Here is a 19335-nt window from a genome sequence, read left to right as displayed (position 1 = left end):
GAACTCCGGGCACAAAAGCTTTAAATATATTCAAAGGAGCAGGGATTTTTTTCAGGGGGAACTTGGGGGAACTCAGTTCCACCACCTCTGGCTCAGACCCTTTGGTGCCTGCTCACCACAATCACTTGTAAACACAGAAGTCTGGTTTCTGTGTTTACAAGTGACAGCTCTGCACTCTGTGTGTAACCCCCCTGAACTCTGCACTCTGTATGTAATGCAATCCTGGTATTTAATGCCCCTTAAGACCCTTCCACCGTTTGTGAAATCTGAACAGGGTCGTGGTTGAGTTCCTGCACCTATTTTCTGAGAAAAAAAAGCTCTGCAAAGGAGACACAAAGGAAATAAACTCACTTTGTGCGCAGTGCGCACCAAATGCCTTTGCCAACCCGAGATATTACTTTGAAAAAGTAGCAGAACATAGCCTGTGCAGAGACAGAAGCTGTGGGAGGGGCCCAGCAGGCTGCCTGCAGAAAACTACAGGAGGGGGCGGAGACAAGACCAGCCACCCTGCACAAGGAGAGAGAGCAGCAGAGAGGGGTCTTTGTTACAGAGGCAACGTTGTTTCACAATAGATTACTGCGCAGAACTGGAACAAAAATGTACAAAGCACCCCAAAAGGATGTACTGTATTTGTTTTTCAAAAAAACAATGGTCTGGTATAGCTATAAGCCCAAAAAACTGTTGACCTCGTCCACGAGGCCCTCTATACATCTAGAACTGAGAAACCTATGATCCTTCTATGATCTATCAATGATCTACCAAGGATTCGTTTATGATCCATCTATCTTCCAAGTATAATCTATGACCCTTCTATGATCTATCATCTATAATTTCTCTATTATCCATCTATGAACCTTCTATAATATACATATGTACCTTGTTTGATCCATCTATGATCATTCTATAATCTAACTTTGATCCTTCTATGTTCTTCTATGACCCTTCCATGATCTACATATGATCTATCTATGATCCATTTATGATTGTTCTATCATCAATTTATGATCTACAAATGACCCATCTATGATTCTTGTACAGTATCCTCATCTATGATCCTTGTACAGTATCCTCCATCTATGATCCTTGTACAGTATCCTCCATCTATGATCCTTGTACAGTATCCTCCATCTATGATCCTTGTACATTATCCTCCATCTATGATCCTTGTACATTATCCTCCATCTATGATCCTTGTACAGTATCCTCCATCTATGATCCTTGTACAGTATCCTCCATCTATGATCCTTGTACAGTATCCTCCATCTATGATCCTTGTACAGTATCCTCCATCTATGATCCTTGTACAGTATCCTCCATCTATGATCCTTGTACAGTATCCTCCATCTATGATCCTTGTACAGTATCCTCCATCTATGATCCTTGTACAGTATCCTCCATCTATGATCCTTGTGCAGTATCCTCCATCTATGATCCTTGTACAGTATCCTCCATCTATGATCCTTGTACAGTATCCTCCATCTATGATCCTTGTGCAGTATCCTCCATCTATGATCCTTGTACAGTATCCTCCATCTATGATCCTTGTACAGTATCCTCCATCTATGATCCTTGTACAGTATCCTCCATCTATGATCCTTGTACAGTATCCTCCATCTATGATCCTTGTACAGTATCCTCCATCTATGATCCTTGTACAGTATCCTCCATCTATGATCCTTGTACAGTATCCTCCATCTATGATCCTTGTACAGTATCCTCCATCTATGATCCTTGTACAGTATCCTCCATCTATGATCCTTGTACAGTATCCTCCATCTATGATCCTTGTGCAGTATCCTCCATCTATGATCCTTGTACAGTATCCTCCATCTATGATCCTTGTACAGTATCCTCCATCTATGATCCTAGTACAGTATCCTCCATCTATGATCCTAGTACAGTATCCTCCATCTATGATCCTTGTACAGTATCCTCCATCTATGATCCTTGTACAGTATCCTCCATCTATGATCCTTGTACATTATCCTCCATCTATGATCCTTGTACAGTATCCTCCATCTATGATCCTTGTACAGTATCCTCCATCTATGATCCTTGTACAGTATCCTCCATCTATGATCCTTGTACATTATCCTCCATCTATGATCCTAGTACAGTATCCTCCATCTATGATCCTTGTACAGTATCCTCCATCTATGATCCTTGTACAGTATCCTCCATCTATGATCCTTGTACATTATCCTCCATCTATGATCCTTGTACAGTATCCTCCATCTATGATCCTTGTACAGTATCCTCCATCTATGATCCTTGTACAGTATCCTCCATCTATGATCCTTGTACATTATCCTCCATCTATGATCCTTGTACATTATCCTCCATCTATGATCCTTGTACAGTATCCTCCATCTATGATCCTTGTACAGTATCCTCCATCTATGATCCTTGTACAGTATCCTCCATCTATGATCCTTGTACAGTATCCTCCATCTATGATCCTTGTACAGTATCCTCCATCTATGATCCTTGTACAGTATCCTCCATCTATGATCCTTGTACAGTATCCTCCATCTATGATCCTTGTGCAGTATCCTCCATCTATGATCCTTGTACAGTATCCTCCATCTATGATCCTTGTGCAGTATCCTCCATCTATGATCCTTGTACAGTATCCTCCATCTATGATCCTTGTACAGTATCCTCCATCTATGATCCTAGTACAGTATCCTCCATCTATGATCCTAGTACAGTATCCTCCATCTATGATCCTTGTACAGTATCCTCCATCTATGATCCTTGTACAGTATCCTCCATCTATGATCCTTGTACATTATCCTCCATCTATGATCCTTGTACAGTATCCTCCATCTATGATCCTTGTACAGTATCCTCCATCTATGATCCTTGTACATTATCCTCCATCTATGATCCTAGTACAGTATCCTCCATCTATGATCCTTGTACAGTATCCTCCATCTATGATCCTTGTACAGTATCCTCCATCTATGATCCTTGTACATTATCCTCCATCTATGATCCTTGTACAGTATCCTCCATCTATGATCCTTGTACAGTATCCTCCATCTATGATCCTTGTACAGTATCCTCCATCTATGATCCTTGTACATTATCCTCCATCTATGATCCTTGTACATTATCCTCCATCTATGATCCTTGTACAGTATCCTCCATCTATGATCCTTGTACAGTATCCTCCATCTATGATCCTTGTACAGTATCCTCCATCTATGATCCTTGTGCAGTATCCTCCATCTATGATCCTTGTACAGTATCCTCCATCTATGATCCTTGTGCAGTATCCTCCATCTATGATCCTTGTACAGTATCCTCCATCTATGATCCTTGTACAGTATCCTCCATCTATGATCCTAGTACAGTATCCTCCATCTATGATCCTAGTACAGTATCCTCCATCTATGATCCTTGTACAGTATCCTCCATCTATGATCCTTGTACAGTATCCTCCATCTATGATCCTTGTACATTATCCTCCATCTATGATCCTTGTACAGTATCCTCCATCTATGATCCTTGTACAGTATCCTCCATCTATGATCCTTGTACAGTATCCTCCATCTATGATCCTTGTACAGTATCCTCCATCTATGATCCATCAATGATATTTCTATCATCTATCTATAATCCTTTTATGATCATTCTTTGATCTATTTTCTATACATCTATGATCCATGCATAATAGATTTATCACCCATCTATATTGTATGATCATTTTATGGTAATTTAATTATCTAGACTATTTTTCATCCTATGCTCCATCTATGATATATCAATGCTCCATTTATGATCCATCTATACTCTACACCAGGAATGTGCTGCCGGGGACCTAGTACTTAGGTCTGCACCAGGGCTGTGCTGCCACGGACGTAATACTTACGTCTGCTCAGGGCTGTGCTGCCACGGACGTAGGGGCAGATCCTCAAAGAAATTACGCCGGCGTATCTGTTGATACGCCGCGTAATTTCAAATTTTGCGCGTCGTATCTTTGTTTTGGTATCCACCAAACAAGATACGACGGCATCTGTGTTAGATCCGACAGGCGTACGCCTTAGTACGCCGTCGGATCTAAGATGCAATTTTCCGGCGGCCGCTGAGCGGCGTTCACGTCGTAATCTGCGTCGAGTATGCAAATTAGCTTTTTCCGACGATCCACGAACGTACGAGCGGCCGTCGCATTCTTTTACGTTGTTTCCGTTCGTCTTTTTCCGGCGTATAGTTAAAGCTGCTATCTGGTGGTGTACTCAATGTTAAGTATGGCCGTCTTTCCCGCGTATAATTTTAAAAATTTTACGTCGTTTGCGTAAGTCGTCCGTGGCTGGATGCCATTAACGTTCACGACGAAAACAATGACGTCCTTGCGACGTCATTTGGAGCAATGCACCCTGGGAGTTTTGACGGACGGGGCATGCGCAGTTAGTCCGGCGCGGGGACGCGCTTCATTTAAATGAAACACGCCCCCTACTCGCCGCATTTGAATTCCGCGCCCTTACTCCGCGAGAAATACACTACGCCGCCGTAACTTACGGCGCAAATTCTTTCTGGATTCAAACCAAAGCCAGGTAAGTTACGGCGGCGTAGCGTATCTCAGATACGCTGCGCCGGTGCAGATCTTTGAGGATCTGCCCCGTAGTGCTTATGTCTACACCACGGCTGTGCTGCCACGAACATAGTACTAATGTTTGCTCTAGGGCAGGGGTGTCCAAACTTTTTTCAAAGAGGGCCAGATTTGATGAAGTGAACATGCGTGAGGGCCGATCTTTTTGCCTGACATTCTTTGAACCATAAAAATTTGGTCTAAGTGTGTTTCGTTCCAGCACCAATACACTGCCCAACAATAATTCTCTTGCCTTTGTGTCTGTGTGTGAGTAAAGAGATGGGGCATATTATTTGAATATACTGTATTTATTGGCGTATAACATGCACCTTCACTTTAAGAGCGAAGTTTCAGGACTTTTTTTTTTTTTTTCATTTTAAATAAAGAACTGTGAAGCAAAATAAGGGTCATTGCCCATCTGTAGCCTCACAGGTGCCCATCTGCAGATCTACCATTGCCAGGAATGCACGCACCATTGCCAGGAATGCACGCACCATTGCCAGGAATGCACTCACGAGCGCCAAAGATTATCTACAGGAAAATTTCCTGTTTACAAGGCGGCCTCTTTAATAGAAAGTCCCACCTCCTTTAATGGACAGAACAGTCGTCCAATGGCAACGCCAGAGACGGGACTTCCTATTACAGAGGCCGGCTGTACACAGGAAATTCTCCTGTGTGTGTGTATAGCGCTCGTGCCGCCTCCTCCCTGTCCTCCAAGGCATATACATCTTTGTGGCCCCGGCACTGGGAGATCGTCGGGGGCCACAAAAGATATATGTGTCCAAACAACCAGGCGGGCCATTCAAAACCGAAATGCGGGCCGCGATTGGCCCGCGGGCCGTACTTTGGACATGCCTGCTCTAGGGCTATGCTGCCATGGTCATAGTACTTATGACTGCTCCAGGGCTGTGCTGCTATGGAGGTAGTATTTACATCTATGACAGTGAAAGGGTTAAACCTCCTTTCCACGAGCCCTAAATTGTGTCCACGTGTCCCCGTCATGGATCTAGGATTACACACGTTGTTACCGGCTTTACAGTCACCACTGATTAACTTAAAGATATTGATCATGTCTCCTCTTAATTGCCCCCTTTCAAAGGTAAATAAGTATTTTACGTAATGGTTCCATAGATGAGGCCCTCCAGTCGCAATATTAATTGCATTCCTTTTTCTAATTCTAGAATGTCCTTCTTGTTGATTGGTGACCAAAACTAAACCTGCAAATGACTGTGATGACCCCCCCACCCCCACCAAGAAAATTGAGCAGCAGGCTTTATGAGGTACATAAATGGCCTACACACCTATAGCAAGGACATTATTCAACTTCAGTTGGAGCTGCACAGTCTGGTTTTATCTACAGACACCCCTTACCTGCATAGGCAGTTTTTTGGGTAAGGTGAAATAACCCTTTAATATATTCTTTAATATTCGTTTACTTATTAACCACTTTCATACCGCGGTTCGTCATATGACGTCCTCGGCTTTCAGTGGTGATATCTGAATGATGGGTGCAGCTGTAGGCATCATCCAGATATCATTTTTTTCAGCCTGCGATTCTTCTCTACACCATAGGAACAATCAAAGCGGCAGTTCAGCCACTTGATCGTTCTTACTGGTGGCGTGAGGAGACACCGCCCTCCAGTGCTTCAACGGGCTCGCGAGCCAGAGAAGGAATCCACCGACACCAGAAGGAAACCATAGATAAAACCGAGGGACAGATGGTCCCCGGAAATCTCTATGACTCTCAGAGACCCAGGCGCGACCTAGGGTTGCCACCTGTCTGGAAATTCACCCGGACAGTCAGAGTTTTAAATCATGTGTCCGCGTTTCAGTCCGCCTAAAACCCGGAGACATTATTCAGACAGGAATGTGGCTCGGAAAAAGGCCTGACAGGAGGGTGAGGGGGCACTAGGCACCCTGCTTTACTATTATTTTTGGAGCACCCAAAGGTGTCCCATGTCTGTTACAATCCTAAAGAGTGTAGTTAAAAAAAAAAAAATAATGTTTTGATGTCCGCCGCTAATGTGTTCGGGTTTGGCTTGAAGAAAAAGTGGCAACCCTATTCCTCGTCCTCCCCGCGTTGTCTTCTGGGGAATGGGGCGCGCTGCTTTCTGGGAACTGTGTGTATCCCAGAAAGCAGCCGCCAATTCACAAAGCGCCGCCAGACTTGCGCATGCACAGTAGGAAACGGGCAGTGAAGCCGCAAGGCTCCACTGCCTGTTTCCCTCAGTAAGGATGGCGGCGCCTGGAGCTGCCAGGATCGAGCGATCGGCCTCGGGGGGCCGACATCGCGGGCGCCTAGGACAGGTAAGTGTCCTTATTAAAAGTCAGCAGCTACGTGTTTGGCTGACTTAAAAAAAAATAAAAAATCGCGGGTAGAACCCCGCTTTAACTTCATAGGATTATAAATGTTATTTATTAGCAATATATGTGTATAAAAAAAAATGCTGTGCGCCGTTAAAGTGTTCGGGTTTGACTTGAAAAAAAGGTGGCAACCCTAAGGTGACCTCTGACCTTCTTTATGATTACACACCTTCCTAAAACAAGGAGCCCAAAGGTGTCACCAGGACGACCGTGTATACAGATGAAGGTGCGTGCGGGAAGAGTTAATCCCTGCGTAAACTGACTCGCCCCGGCAACGGTTGCTATGGGTGTGTTTGTGGCCTGGGGACATTTGTTTACTGCGGTTGGAAGCATCAATTATGTCCTATCCAGGTGATTTTCATGTCCTGCTGTTATGCAAAGCTCCGGCTTACGTGTGCGGTCCTCCAGGAATCACGAGGATGCATTATTATCTCTAAGGACCAGTAAAAACTGGAGATGGGTTTACTGTACTTACTGTAGTGCCGTAGGTGCTCGGGGGCAAATGCCCGGCCTACAATAAGTCTGAGTTCCAAGCATACCTCCCCTGGCCCTGCCCGAAATGTTCATACTGCACCACCCAGCCGCAGCAACTGTCACCCTCTGAGTCTGACAGGCTTTCGGCAGCGGTGCCAAGCGGGACACCTGTGCCCTTTGCCCGTGGCTAAACACCGGAGACGGGCTTTACCGATAGCTGACCTCTCCCCCCTGGGGCCCTGGACCTGAAAGAGTCATCATGAGGCAGCGGTAGTACAGAATTCAAAATGGCTGAAGGCCAGGGCTGGACTGGGACAAAAATTTGGCCCTGGACTTCATCCAGACTGGCCCACTTTGATAGGTCTCTCCTATGGCGGCCGGACAACTGTGGAGCGCCAGTCCTATGAAAAAAAAATTAAATAAAAAAAAAAAGCGATTTGAAATCTGGGGTACGATTTGAGATGCGATTTGAGATGTCAAATCGCATCTCAAATCGGCGGCATTTGCCGGCAATGGCACCTGCGGCGCTGCACAGATTTCAAAAAGTAGTTCCTGTACTACTTTTTGCGATTTCGGGCCGCGATTTACATTGACATCTGTGCAGAAACCTGCTGAACCTCGCACGGCTTCACTCCCGCAGCCCAGTGTGAACCTGGGCTCCAACTCTATTCAAATCGTTTTTTTTCCCCAGCCCTACGCAACGGCATGAAACCTGCTCTGTTATAGCACCACCATTTGGCCAAAACTAGATACTGCAGATAAATAAACCACAACATTTTTTTAAAAAAAACACACATTTATTTACATGGCATCAGCAACATACACATAATTACAATACTGGTTCCATACAGAGGAAGCTGTTGGGAGAACCTTCCATTGATGACTTGCTTTACTCCAAGGGTTATCTTCCATCTCCATCCTCATTTAAAGCCCAACTCACCATTTAATGTCTATTTAGATTTGTTTGGGCCAAGCTGGCCCAAAAGGAACCATGTATTCACTAACAGGCGCACTCGCAGAGAATGCTGTATAAATTGCCTCGGCTCCATACAGTATACAGCGGCGTATATACAGGGTTGGGGGAGGAAGGGGTGAAGATCTGCTTTAAAATATATCTAAACAATAGAATTTTTTTATATAAATTGCAGCAGCTTACCAGTCCTTTGGGTGTCGTGCACACTGCAGCTCCAAAAAAAAAAACGCTGCTTTTACAGGCATCTAAGCTTTTATTTCTCTGCCTAATGCCCCGTACACACGATCAGAAATTCCGACACGAAAACCGTGTTTATTTTTCCGATGGAATTCCATTTCAAACTCGTCTTGCATACACACGGACACACCCAATTCTGACCGTCGAGAACGCGGTGACCTACAACACTACAACAAGCCGAGAAAAAATTTCAATGCGTTCAATGCGTCGACTTGGCCGTGGCTTCGGCCTAATCCGCTGCGATCCTGGGAAAAGGCCGCAGTCTAGGCCGAAGCGGCGGCCTCGCCTAAAAAAAAAAAAATTCTGCCCGCAGCTTGCCGCGATCCCTTTTCCCAGGATCGCGGCTCTCTGCGGGAAGGATTTTTTAGGCGGGGCCGTGGCTTCGGCCTAGTCTGCCGCGATCCTGGGAAAAGGGATCGCGGCAAGCTGCGGGCAGAATTTTTTTTTTTTAGGCGAGGCCGCCGCTTCGCCTAAAAAAAAATCCTGCCCGCAGCTCGCCGCGATCTCAGGATCGCGGATCCCTTTTCCCAGGATCGCGGCGAGCAGGATTTTAAGGCGAGGCAGCGGCTTCGGCCTAGTCCGCGGAGCGCCAACGTATGGAAAAAAAAGAAAGCGAAAAAAATCGATTTGATCAAACTTTGAATCGATTTGCCCTCGCAACTCGATTCAAATAGATTTTTTTCCCAGCCCTAAGTGTGCATGAGCATGGCTGCATTTGTTTTCGTTTTTTAAACATTTACTATGCCTTTAATTTTCAGGTCAGTAACACATTCCCTTTTCTGAGATGACATCTTTCCCTCGCCACATTATATCCATGGGTGAGCAGGACGTTTAGTACAGGACTACAGACCCCCTCCACCCTCAATAAAATACAGTGAAGGTGTTCCGAAGTCCACAGTGAGCTAGAAACAGGACGGGATCAGCTCACAAGATATCTGCAAGGACCCCCTCCCCCCTCTTCATATACAAATCATACCGGCGCCATTCAACGAACATTTCATTCACACTGAAGAACACCTTGTCCTTTCTCTTGTGGTTTGCACCGTCTCTAAATTAGGAAGCCACATACAGGATTTTTTTTTAAGCTATATACAGCACGTCATTCTTAAGCCTTTGTACACGCGATCGGATTTCCATCGGACAAATACGTGGAATGTTGTGCGAAGGGCGCTGACCACGAATTTGTTCTGCATACAGACGGCAGAACTTTTTTTAGCCAACATACACAAAACATTGTGGTTTTTCAGCTCTTCAGCGCCACCCTTTGGGCAACTTCTGCTAATGTTGTGCTATGGCGCGTTTGTACTTTATTCCAAAGGACACACGATCGGATAATCCCACTGCACACATTTGTTGTCGGAAAATTTGAGAGCATGCCAGCCTACATTTGTTGGTCGGAAATTGCCGACAACAAATGTCCGACGGAGCGTACAAACGGTCGGACTATCCGACAAAACCCTTCCATCACACATTTGTTGTCGGAAAATCCAATTGTGCGTACGAGGCTTTATCTGCTTCTTTCAGATTAGTGGTGCTACACGGTGGATGTGCTTTATAGTTCCTCTATAACAAGGCAAAGCTTTTCTTCTGCTCTCACTTACCAAAACCAATACCCACCTTATGAGGCTGATTGTTTTTTTTTTCAGCAGTGATTTAGCTAGGTAGGCGACTCAGCCACATAATGCTACATAGACAGAGACTCGTAGGCAGATCACAGTACAGAATATGACAAGCATGTACAATGTGAATGTCACACCACAAATAACTTCTCAGGTAAACTGTCCAATCATGACACTGACTGTGCGACCCCCATCACAACACAAATGTTTCCCATTAGAACATTCCCATTTCAACCTATGGCACTCTAGACCATGGGTCTTCAAACTATGGCCCTCCAGCTGTTCAGGAACTACAATTCCCATCATGCCTGTGAATGTCAGAGTTTTACAATGCCTCATGGGATGTGTAGTTCCGGAACAGCTGGAGGGCCGTAGTTTGAGAATCCCTGCTCTAGACAATACAGAACTACAAGTCCCATGAGGCATCGCAAGGCTGAACGTTTACAAGCATGACTCCCAAAGGAAGAGGCATGATGGGACTTGTAGTTTCACAACAGCTGGAGGGCCACAGGTTGCGCACCCCCCATGCATTACAAAATCTGATTGATATCCTGAAATTGAAAGTAGGCAATCCAAGAAAACATTTGACAGAGACAGCCCTGGTTCAGATCGTGCGATTTGACATGTCAAATTGGGGGCAATTGCCGGCAATGTCCCCGCCCGAATCGGTGCGACGCTGCATTTGCGCCGATTTCAAAAAGTCGTTTCTGTACTACTTTTTTGCAATTTCGGGTGCGATTTCCATTGACATCTGTGCAGAAACCCGCACAGATGTCTGAAATCGCAGCCGAAATCGGGACGGACATGCGGGAGTGAAATCGTGCGAGTTCAGCGTCATTCCCGCAGCTCAGCGTGAACTTGGGCAAAGGCGTGACTGTTCGAAGAGACATTTGGCAGAACAATCAAGTAAACCCCAACTCAGGATTCATTTCATTCGCCAAAAAAGAAAAAAACGTCCTCCAGTTCAGGCTGCAACCTACACTACCTCTCCTCTGCCACAAGATGTCCTCGGTTCTCCAAGCTGAACAAAGCCGAGGTCAACGAGGAGGAGCGAGGACATACCTTGAGTGCAGGGACGTCACCCTGGAGCAGGGGGTCTCCTCCAAACTACGGCCCTCCAGCTTTTGCAGGACTACACATCTCATGAGGCATTGTAAAACTCTGACATTCACATACATGACTAGGCATGATGGGAATTGTAGTTCCTGAACAACTGGAGGGCCGTAGTTTGGAGGAGACCCCTGCTCCAGGGTGACGTCCCTGCACTCAAGGTATGTCCTCGGTTCTCCAAGCTGAACATAGCGAGGGCAACAAGGAGGAGCGAGGACATACCTTGAGTGCAGGGACGTCACCCTGGAGCGGGGGTCTCCTCCAAACTACGGCCCTCCAGCTTTTGCAGGACTACACATCCCATGAGGCATTGTAAAACTCCGACATTCACAGACATGACTAGGCATGATGGGAATTGTAGTTCCTGAACAACTGGAGGGCCATAGTTTGGAGGAGACCCCTGCTCCAGGGTGACGTCCCTGCACTCAAGGTATGTCCTCGCTCCTCCTTGTTGCCCTCGCTTTGTTCAGCTTGGAGAACCGAGGACATACCTTGAGTGCAGGGACGTCACCCTGGAGCAGGGGGTCTCCTCCAAACTACGGCCCTCTGGTTGTTCAGGAACTACAATTCCCATCATGCCTAGTCATGTCTGTGAATGTCAGACTTTTACAATGCCTCTTGGGATGTGTAGTCCTGCAACAGCTGGAGGGCCGTAGTTTGGAGATCCCTGCCCCGGAGATTTGCATTTACTGTGTAACACAGACATCATCCCCTCAGTGCTGCTCTCTGCACCAATGAGGACCGGCCATCCCCGAGGAGAGGCCAAGTCCCCTGCAGCACCATATATAGCCAGCATGAGGATTTCGGAAAAGGCAAGTATAGATTTAAAAAAAAAAAAAAAATGCCAGTAGGGGGCACAATGAGGGAGGGAGGTGGAAGAGAACAAAGTTTGGAGTTGGGCTTTAACAAGATTCCCTCCATCAGAAGTCTTGATTGCCGTGCCTTCCGCATTGCAGGCGATGGTGTGTGAACATTCAGGACGCAGTTCACTCTGTTTTGTTGTTCAATCACAACAAACTTTATTGGCACCAGACAAAATCTAATCAGACAACTCCACCCCCAATATTGGCTTAGAACAGAGATCCTCAAACTACGGCCCTCCAGCTGTTGTAGAACTACACATCCCATGAGGCCTTGTAAAGCACTGACATTCACAGACATGACTAGGCATGATGGGAATTGTAGTTCCTGAACAACTGGAGGGCCGTAGTTTGAAGACCTATGGCTTTAAAGCTCTGTGCCCAAGTCCATATTGTGGACAAAACGCATCAGTGGCGGAGCCATGCCCAGCAGAGAAGGAGATGTCCAACTTTGTCTGGTGCCAATAAAAAAAAAAAAAAGGAAGAAGAACAGAAGAACGCGTCAGAGTGCAGCCTAAATGTCTACAGGTCTTGAGTGGAAAAGACGGATCTCAGAGATGAAGACGGTTGCTGCCACGGGCGGAGCCATTTTTAAATGTTTGTGTTCCAGATGACAGTGCTGGCTCTTGGTCAAGAATTCTCAGAACATAGCCTCATCCATCGAATGTTCACAACCAAATGAATGGACGGGCAGCCCGCCCCCCCCCCACCCGTGTCCTTCCAGTCTCTATCTCCCACTAGTTCAGTATTTCCTCTGTCGGGGGAAGATTGCGGAGGAGCGTTTCGGCGTGGGTACAGAGTCAGGGTCCATATCGAAGAGGTCGCGCCCCGTTTTCAGGATCTGCTCTTCGATCTTCTTATGACGCTTCATGTCCGATAGAACCTTATCCAGCCTGGCCTCCCTCTTCTGGCTGCTCCTCACTGAGGAACAAGGGCAACAGTTATTGGATGTTCGAAATGAAAGTCGCATTATACAACAAATCAATGACAATGTTACTGACAGCAATTCCACGATGGCTCTTGTATTATAAGTGATTGTAAAGCTTGTCATTTAAAAATAAATAAAAAAACAAACATGTGATACTTACCTGCTCTGTGTAATGACTTTGCACAGAGCAGCCCTGGATCCTCTTCTTCAGGGGTGCCCCGCTGGTGGTCCTGGATCCTCCCCCCTACTGAGTTCCCCCCCCAATAGCGAGCCTCTTTCTTCCAAGCCATGTTCCTGTAAATGGACATTATCCATTCACACACACACAGGGCGGGGCTTGGCCCTACCCCCCCACTCTCTCCTTATTGGCTCAATGGCTGTGACTGATTGCTCCTGCTGCTGTGTGTACCAGTGAAGAGAGAGAGACCCGGGAGAACCGCTGCTCTCATGCACATTACTGGATCGAGATAGGGCTTGGGTAAGTATAAGAGGACTAGAAGTCTCTTTAAAAGGGGTGGTTCCCCTAAAAATAAACTTAACATTGCATTTCCCACATTAATCACAATCCGACCGACGCATACATCGCGTCACGAGATGCCGAAAAAAGCCGAACGTCGGTGCGGCTCTATACGGCGCATGCGCACCGACGTTCGGCTTCTTTCGGCATCTCGTGATGCGATGTATGCGTCGGTCGGATGCCTGTCCATCAATTAGGAACGCCCAGCCCCAGCATTGTACCCGGAAGTGGCGGTGAGAACGTATATATAGCAAACAGTACGTACGGACGTTTTTTTTTTTTATAAAACCAGCCGATTCTAATTGTGATTAATGTGGGAAATGCAATGTTAAAAGTTTATTTTTAGGGGAACCACCCCTTTAACCACTTAAGGACCGCCTCCTGCACATTTACGTCGGCAGAATGGCACGGCTGGACACATGCACGTATAGGTACGTCCTGTGCTAGTACCCAGCCGTGGGGCGCGTGCCCGCGACCCGATCGCCGCTGGAGTCCCGCGATCGGTCCCCGGAGCTGAAGAACGGGGAGAGCTGTGTGTAAACACGGCTTCCCCGTTCTTCACTGTGGCGCCGTCATCGATCGTCTGTTCCCTTTTATAGGGAAGCACAATCGATGACGTCACAACTACAGCCACACCCCCCTACAGTTGTAAACACACATGAGGTCACACATAACCCCTTCAGCGCCCCCTTGTGGTTAACTCCCAAACTGCAATTTGCATTTTCACAGTAAACAATGCATTTTTTTTGCTGTGAAAATGACAATGGTCCCAAAAATGTGTCAAAATTGTCCGAAGTGTCCGCCATAATGTCGCAGTCACGAAAAAAATTGCTGATCGCCGCCATTAGAAGTAAAAAAAAAAAAAAATTTATAAAAATGCAATAAAACTATCCCCTGTTTTTTTTTTTTTTTTCCTCTGTGGTTTTTATTTTTTGCTATAATAAAAAATAATAATAAAATAAAATAATAAAATATATATATAAATAAAAATAAAAATTCCTCAGTTTAGGCCGATACGTATTCTTCTACATATTTTTGGTAAAAAAAATAAATAATAATAAAAAAAAAAATCGCAATAAGCGTTTATCTGTTAGTTAGCGCAAAATTTATAGCGTTTACCCTCACCCCGGGCCCTCAGCGCGCCACCCTCACCCCGGGCCCTCTCAGCGCGCCACCCTCACCCCGGGCCCTCTCAGCGCGCCACCCTCACCCTCTCAGTGCGCCACCCTCACCCCGGGCCCTCTCAGCGCGCCACCCTCACCCTCTCAGCGCGCCACCCTCACCCCGGGCCCTCTCAGCGCGCCACCCTCACCCCGGGCCCTCTCAGCGCGCCACCCTCACCCTCTCAGTGCGCCACCCTCACCCCGGGCCCTCTCAGCGCGCCACCCTCACCCTCTCAGTGCGCCACCCTCACCCCGGGCCCTCTCAGTGCGCCACCCTCACCCCGGGCCCTCTCAGTGCACCACCCTCACCCTCTCAGTGCGCCACCCTCACCCCGGGCCCTCTCAGCGCGCCACCCTCACCCTGGGCCCTTTCAGCGCGCCACCCTCACCCTGGGCCCTCTCAGCGCGCCACCCTCACCCTGGGCCCTCTCAGCGCGCCACCCTCACCCTCAACCTGAATATCATGGAACATTCACCAGAACCTCGACCCTCAGCATGACACACAGTTTGGCTGAAATGCCTTGACTGTATGCAATAGAATACATCTGATGAAGAGTACCAGAGCAGTGTGACGTAAACACCCTGGTGTCCTACATGGAATAGAGCCCCCATGACTTCAGTTTTATCTACATAGGAGACACTTCCCAATCCCCACCCAGTCCATTATCCCCGTACATACCGGGCGTTCTTCTTCTGTCAATCATTGAATTTTTCGGGGTGACCGGTTCATCGTCAAAGTCAAACTCGGTGGGAACATGCGGCCTGCAGACGAAAAGGACAAAAACGGAAACTTTGTCACATCTGCTTTACATAACACTATATAGATCTCACTCTATACCTACCTGGTGCTGTACTATACAATTTATAAAAATCCACCCACCTCTCTTCCTCCTCCTCCTCTTCCTCCTGTTCCTGGTCAGACTCCTCATCCTCAGGATCCGGCTCCGGAGTCGGAGGTCGACGGGCCAGAATGTCCACCTGAAGCGGGAGGCTCCCCTCGCTGGCGATCAGCTCATAGAGGCGCTTGATGTCCTCCGTCTGCGGCATCCAGCCCTCCGTCTCTTCCACGTCATCATCGCTGCACGGAATGCACCAGTCTTCATCATCCTCCTCCTCCTCTTCTTCGTCCTCCTCATCCTGCCGGTCCTGTTCTTCTTCCTCCGCCTCGCCCTCTTCCTTCTCCCTCTCCTCCTCCTCCGCCTCTTCTTCTTCCCCCTCCTCCTTCTGGTCCTGGTTCTGTTCCTCCGTTTCTCCTTCCTCTTCCTCCTCCTTCACAGCCAGGGACTCCATACCGGCCGTCACCTTCTGCTCCCCATCTTCCGAGGCTTCCTGCATCTGTGCGGGGACAAAATAGACATTCACATTCTGATAGGACGGTATACAGGAGGTGTATTACAGTCTACACCAGTGTTTCTCAACTCCAGTCCTCAAGGCGCCCCGACAGGTCATGTTTTCAGGATTTCCTTCAGATGAAACGGCTGTGGTAATTAACCACTTACGGACCGCGCATTTACATATACGTCGGCAGAATGGCACATTGGCGTACCTGTACGTCCCTGCCTAGACGTGGGTCGGGACCCCCCCCCGGTACATGCGGCGGTTCCCGTGGCTTCAGGAGCGATTCGGGACGAGGGCGCGGCTATTCGTTTCTAGCCGCCCCCTCGCGATCGCTCCCCGGAGCTGAAGAACGGGGAGAGTCGTATGTAAACACACCTTCCCCGTGCTTCACTGTGGCGGCTGCATCGATCGAGTGATCCCTTTTATAGGGAGACACGATCGATGACGTCAGACCTACAGCCACACCCCCCTACAGCTGTAAACACACACTAGGTGAACCCTAACGCCTACAGCGCCCCCTTGTGGTTAACTCCCAAACTGCAACTGTCATTTTCACAATAAACAATGCAATTTAAATGCATTTTTTGCTGTGAAAATGACAATGGTCCCAAAAATGTGTCAAAATTGTCCGAAGTGTCCGCCATAATGCCGCAGTCACGAAAAAAAAATCGCTGATCGCCGCCATTAGTAGTAAAAAAAAAAATAATAATAATAATAAAACTATCCCCTATTTTGTAAACGCTATAAATTTTGCGCAAACCAATCGATAAACGCTTATTGCGATTTTTTTTTTTACCAAAAATAGGTAGAAGAATACGTATCGGCCTAAACTGAGGAAATGTTTTTTTTTTATATATGTTTTTGGGGGATATTTATTATAGCAAAAAGTAAAAAATATTGCATTTTTTTAAAATTGTCGGTCTATTTTTGTTTAAAGCGCAAAAAATAAAAACCGCAGAGGTGATCAAATACCACCAAAAGAAAGCTCTATTTGTGGGAAAAAAAGGACGCCAATTTTGTTTGGGAGCCACGTCGCACAACCGCGCAATTGTCTGTTAAAGCGACGCAGTGCCGAATCGCAAAACCTGGCCGGGTCCTTCCCCTGCCTAAAACCCCCAAACATTAAAAGTGATATTAAAGGTTCAAGGTTTTTTGTTTAACCCCTTCCATACCGGGCATTTTCACCCCCTTCCTGCCCAGACCAATTTTTAGTTTTCAGCGCTGCCGCACTTTGAATGACAATTGCGCGGTCGTGCGACGTGGCTCCCAAACAAAATTGGCGTCCTTCTTTTCCCACAAATAGAGCTTTCTTTTGGTGGTATTTGATCACCTCTGCGGTTTTTATTTTGTGCGCTATAAACAAAAATAGAGCAACAGTTTTGAAAAAAATGCAATATCTTTTACTTTTTGATTTAAAAAAAAAAACATAATTTTATTTTTATTAATTTTTTTAAACGTTTTTTTCCCCTCAGTTTAGGCCGATACGTATTCTTCTACATATTTTTGGTAAGAAATAAAAATAAAAAATAAAATCGCAATAAGCGTATTTGATTGGTTTGCGCAAAAGTTCTAGCGTCTACAAAATAGGGAATAGAATTATGGCATTTTTACTTATTTTATTTTACTAGTAATGGCGGCGATCAGCGATTTTTATTGTGACCGTGACATTGCGGCGGTCACAATACGGAGTGCATGAGCATCATGGGAAATGGAGTTCCAAAACATCTGGGGTGCCAAGGTTCACCATCACTGGTTTAGTAGATATTCACCTCGCAATGCGCCGCTGAATGCAGCAACGGCGCATGCGCACAGGGGATTTTCGGTTTAAGGCCCAGAATTACCCCGGATCCTGCCGGGAAGAAGTCTCCCGCGCGCGCAATGCGTGGGAGTGACGACATCGCGGCTCCAGCCACTCACAGCGGTGGAGCCGCGATACCCGGAAGACATCTCCCTCGGCGCGGACCAGGTAAGTTACTGATGCCTCGTTCTAAAGGTAAGTATTTCATAATGAGCTAGTATGCGGTGCATACTAGCTCATTATTCCTTTTGCTTTAGGGTTAAAAAAAAAAAAAAAGTTCAGCGGGTATACAACCGCTTTAATACACAGGATGCATTAAGGTGAAAAAAAAGAAGGATTACAACCCCTGTAAAGGTAGAATAGACAGTAAAAGATATAATGGGGGGGGTCACAGAGTCAGGAAGTGAGGGGAAATCTCCACAGTGGGAACAGGAAGTGGGGGGGGAGCTATAATGGGGTCACGGGTAGAACAGGAAGGGAAAGCTATAATGTGGGGGGGTCACAGAGACAGGAAGTGAGGGAAAATCTCTACAGTGGGAACAGGAAGTGGGGGGAGCTATAATGGGGTCACGGGTAGAACAGGAAGGGAAAGCTATAATGGGGGGGGGGGGGGGGTCACAGAGACAGGAAGTGAGGGAAAAATCACTACAGTGGGAACAGGAAGTGGGGGGGAGCTATAATGGGGTCACGGTTAGAACAGGAAGTGAAAGCTATAATGGGGGGGGGGGGTCACAGAGACAGGAAGTGAGGGAAAATCTCCACAGTGGGAACAGGAAGTGGGTGGGGAAGCTATAATGAGGTCACAGGTAGAACAGGAAGTGAAAGCTATAATGGGGGGTCACAGAGACAGGAAGTGAGGGAAAATCTCCACAGTGGGAACAGGACGTGAGGGGAAAGCTATAATGGGGTCACAGGTAGAAATGAAAACACATTTGAATTCTTCCCCAATGAATCCGAAGCTACACACATGGAGAGTGTAATATAAACATGTGTACCAGTCATACTATTATCATGTCAGGTCCCCAGGTATAATCAGTGCAGGGACAGCCCTTCCCCCATCTATACATATGATGGTGTCACTCACTGTGCTGTCAGTCCCGCTCTTCTCACTGCTGTCACTTCACCATTCATCAGAATACAGACACACCATAAGCCACCATGTTCCCTCCACTCTGTTTAGCCGCCTGCTAGTGCTCAACGTCACTTCCGCCCTTCTCCCCTCTCTCTCTCTCTCTCTCTCAACTGTCACCAGTGCTTTCAACAGCTACAAGCCCACTTCCGGTGCGTTGAACCTACCAGTGCCCACAGCAAACATGGCGGCCCGTTTAAGTAGCGGTCACGTGACGCGACCGTTTTTTAA

At 46.9% G+C, this 19335-nt stretch overlaps 1 protein-coding gene across 1 annotated transcript; it reads right to left on the bottom strand.

Annotated features, from left to right (window-relative positions):
* Positions 1-12199: 12199 nt before the first annotated feature.
* PAGR1 (PAXIP1 associated glutamate rich protein 1) lies at positions 12200-19208 on the bottom strand. Its single transcript, XM_040356148.1, has 4 exons — positions 19060-19208; positions 15720-16174; positions 15519-15601; positions 12200-13152 (listed from the first exon to the last, which is right to left on the bottom strand). Exons 2-4 carry the CDS (start codon positions 16172-16174, stop codon positions 12974-12976), a joined length of 717 nt encoding a protein of 238 aa, XP_040212082.1. The 5' UTR covers positions 19060-19208; the 3' UTR covers positions 12200-12973.
* Between the last annotated feature and the right edge of the window lie 127 nt (positions 19209-19335).

Source organism: Rana temporaria, chromosome 6 (assembly GCF_905171775.1).
Source record: "Rana temporaria chromosome 6, aRanTem1.1, whole genome shotgun sequence".
Taxonomy (NCBI): Eukaryota; Metazoa; Chordata; class Amphibia; order Anura; family Ranidae; genus Rana; species Rana temporaria.
The sequence above is the reverse complement of the archived record's forward strand: the minus strand, read 5'-3'. Positions and strand labels throughout refer to the sequence as shown.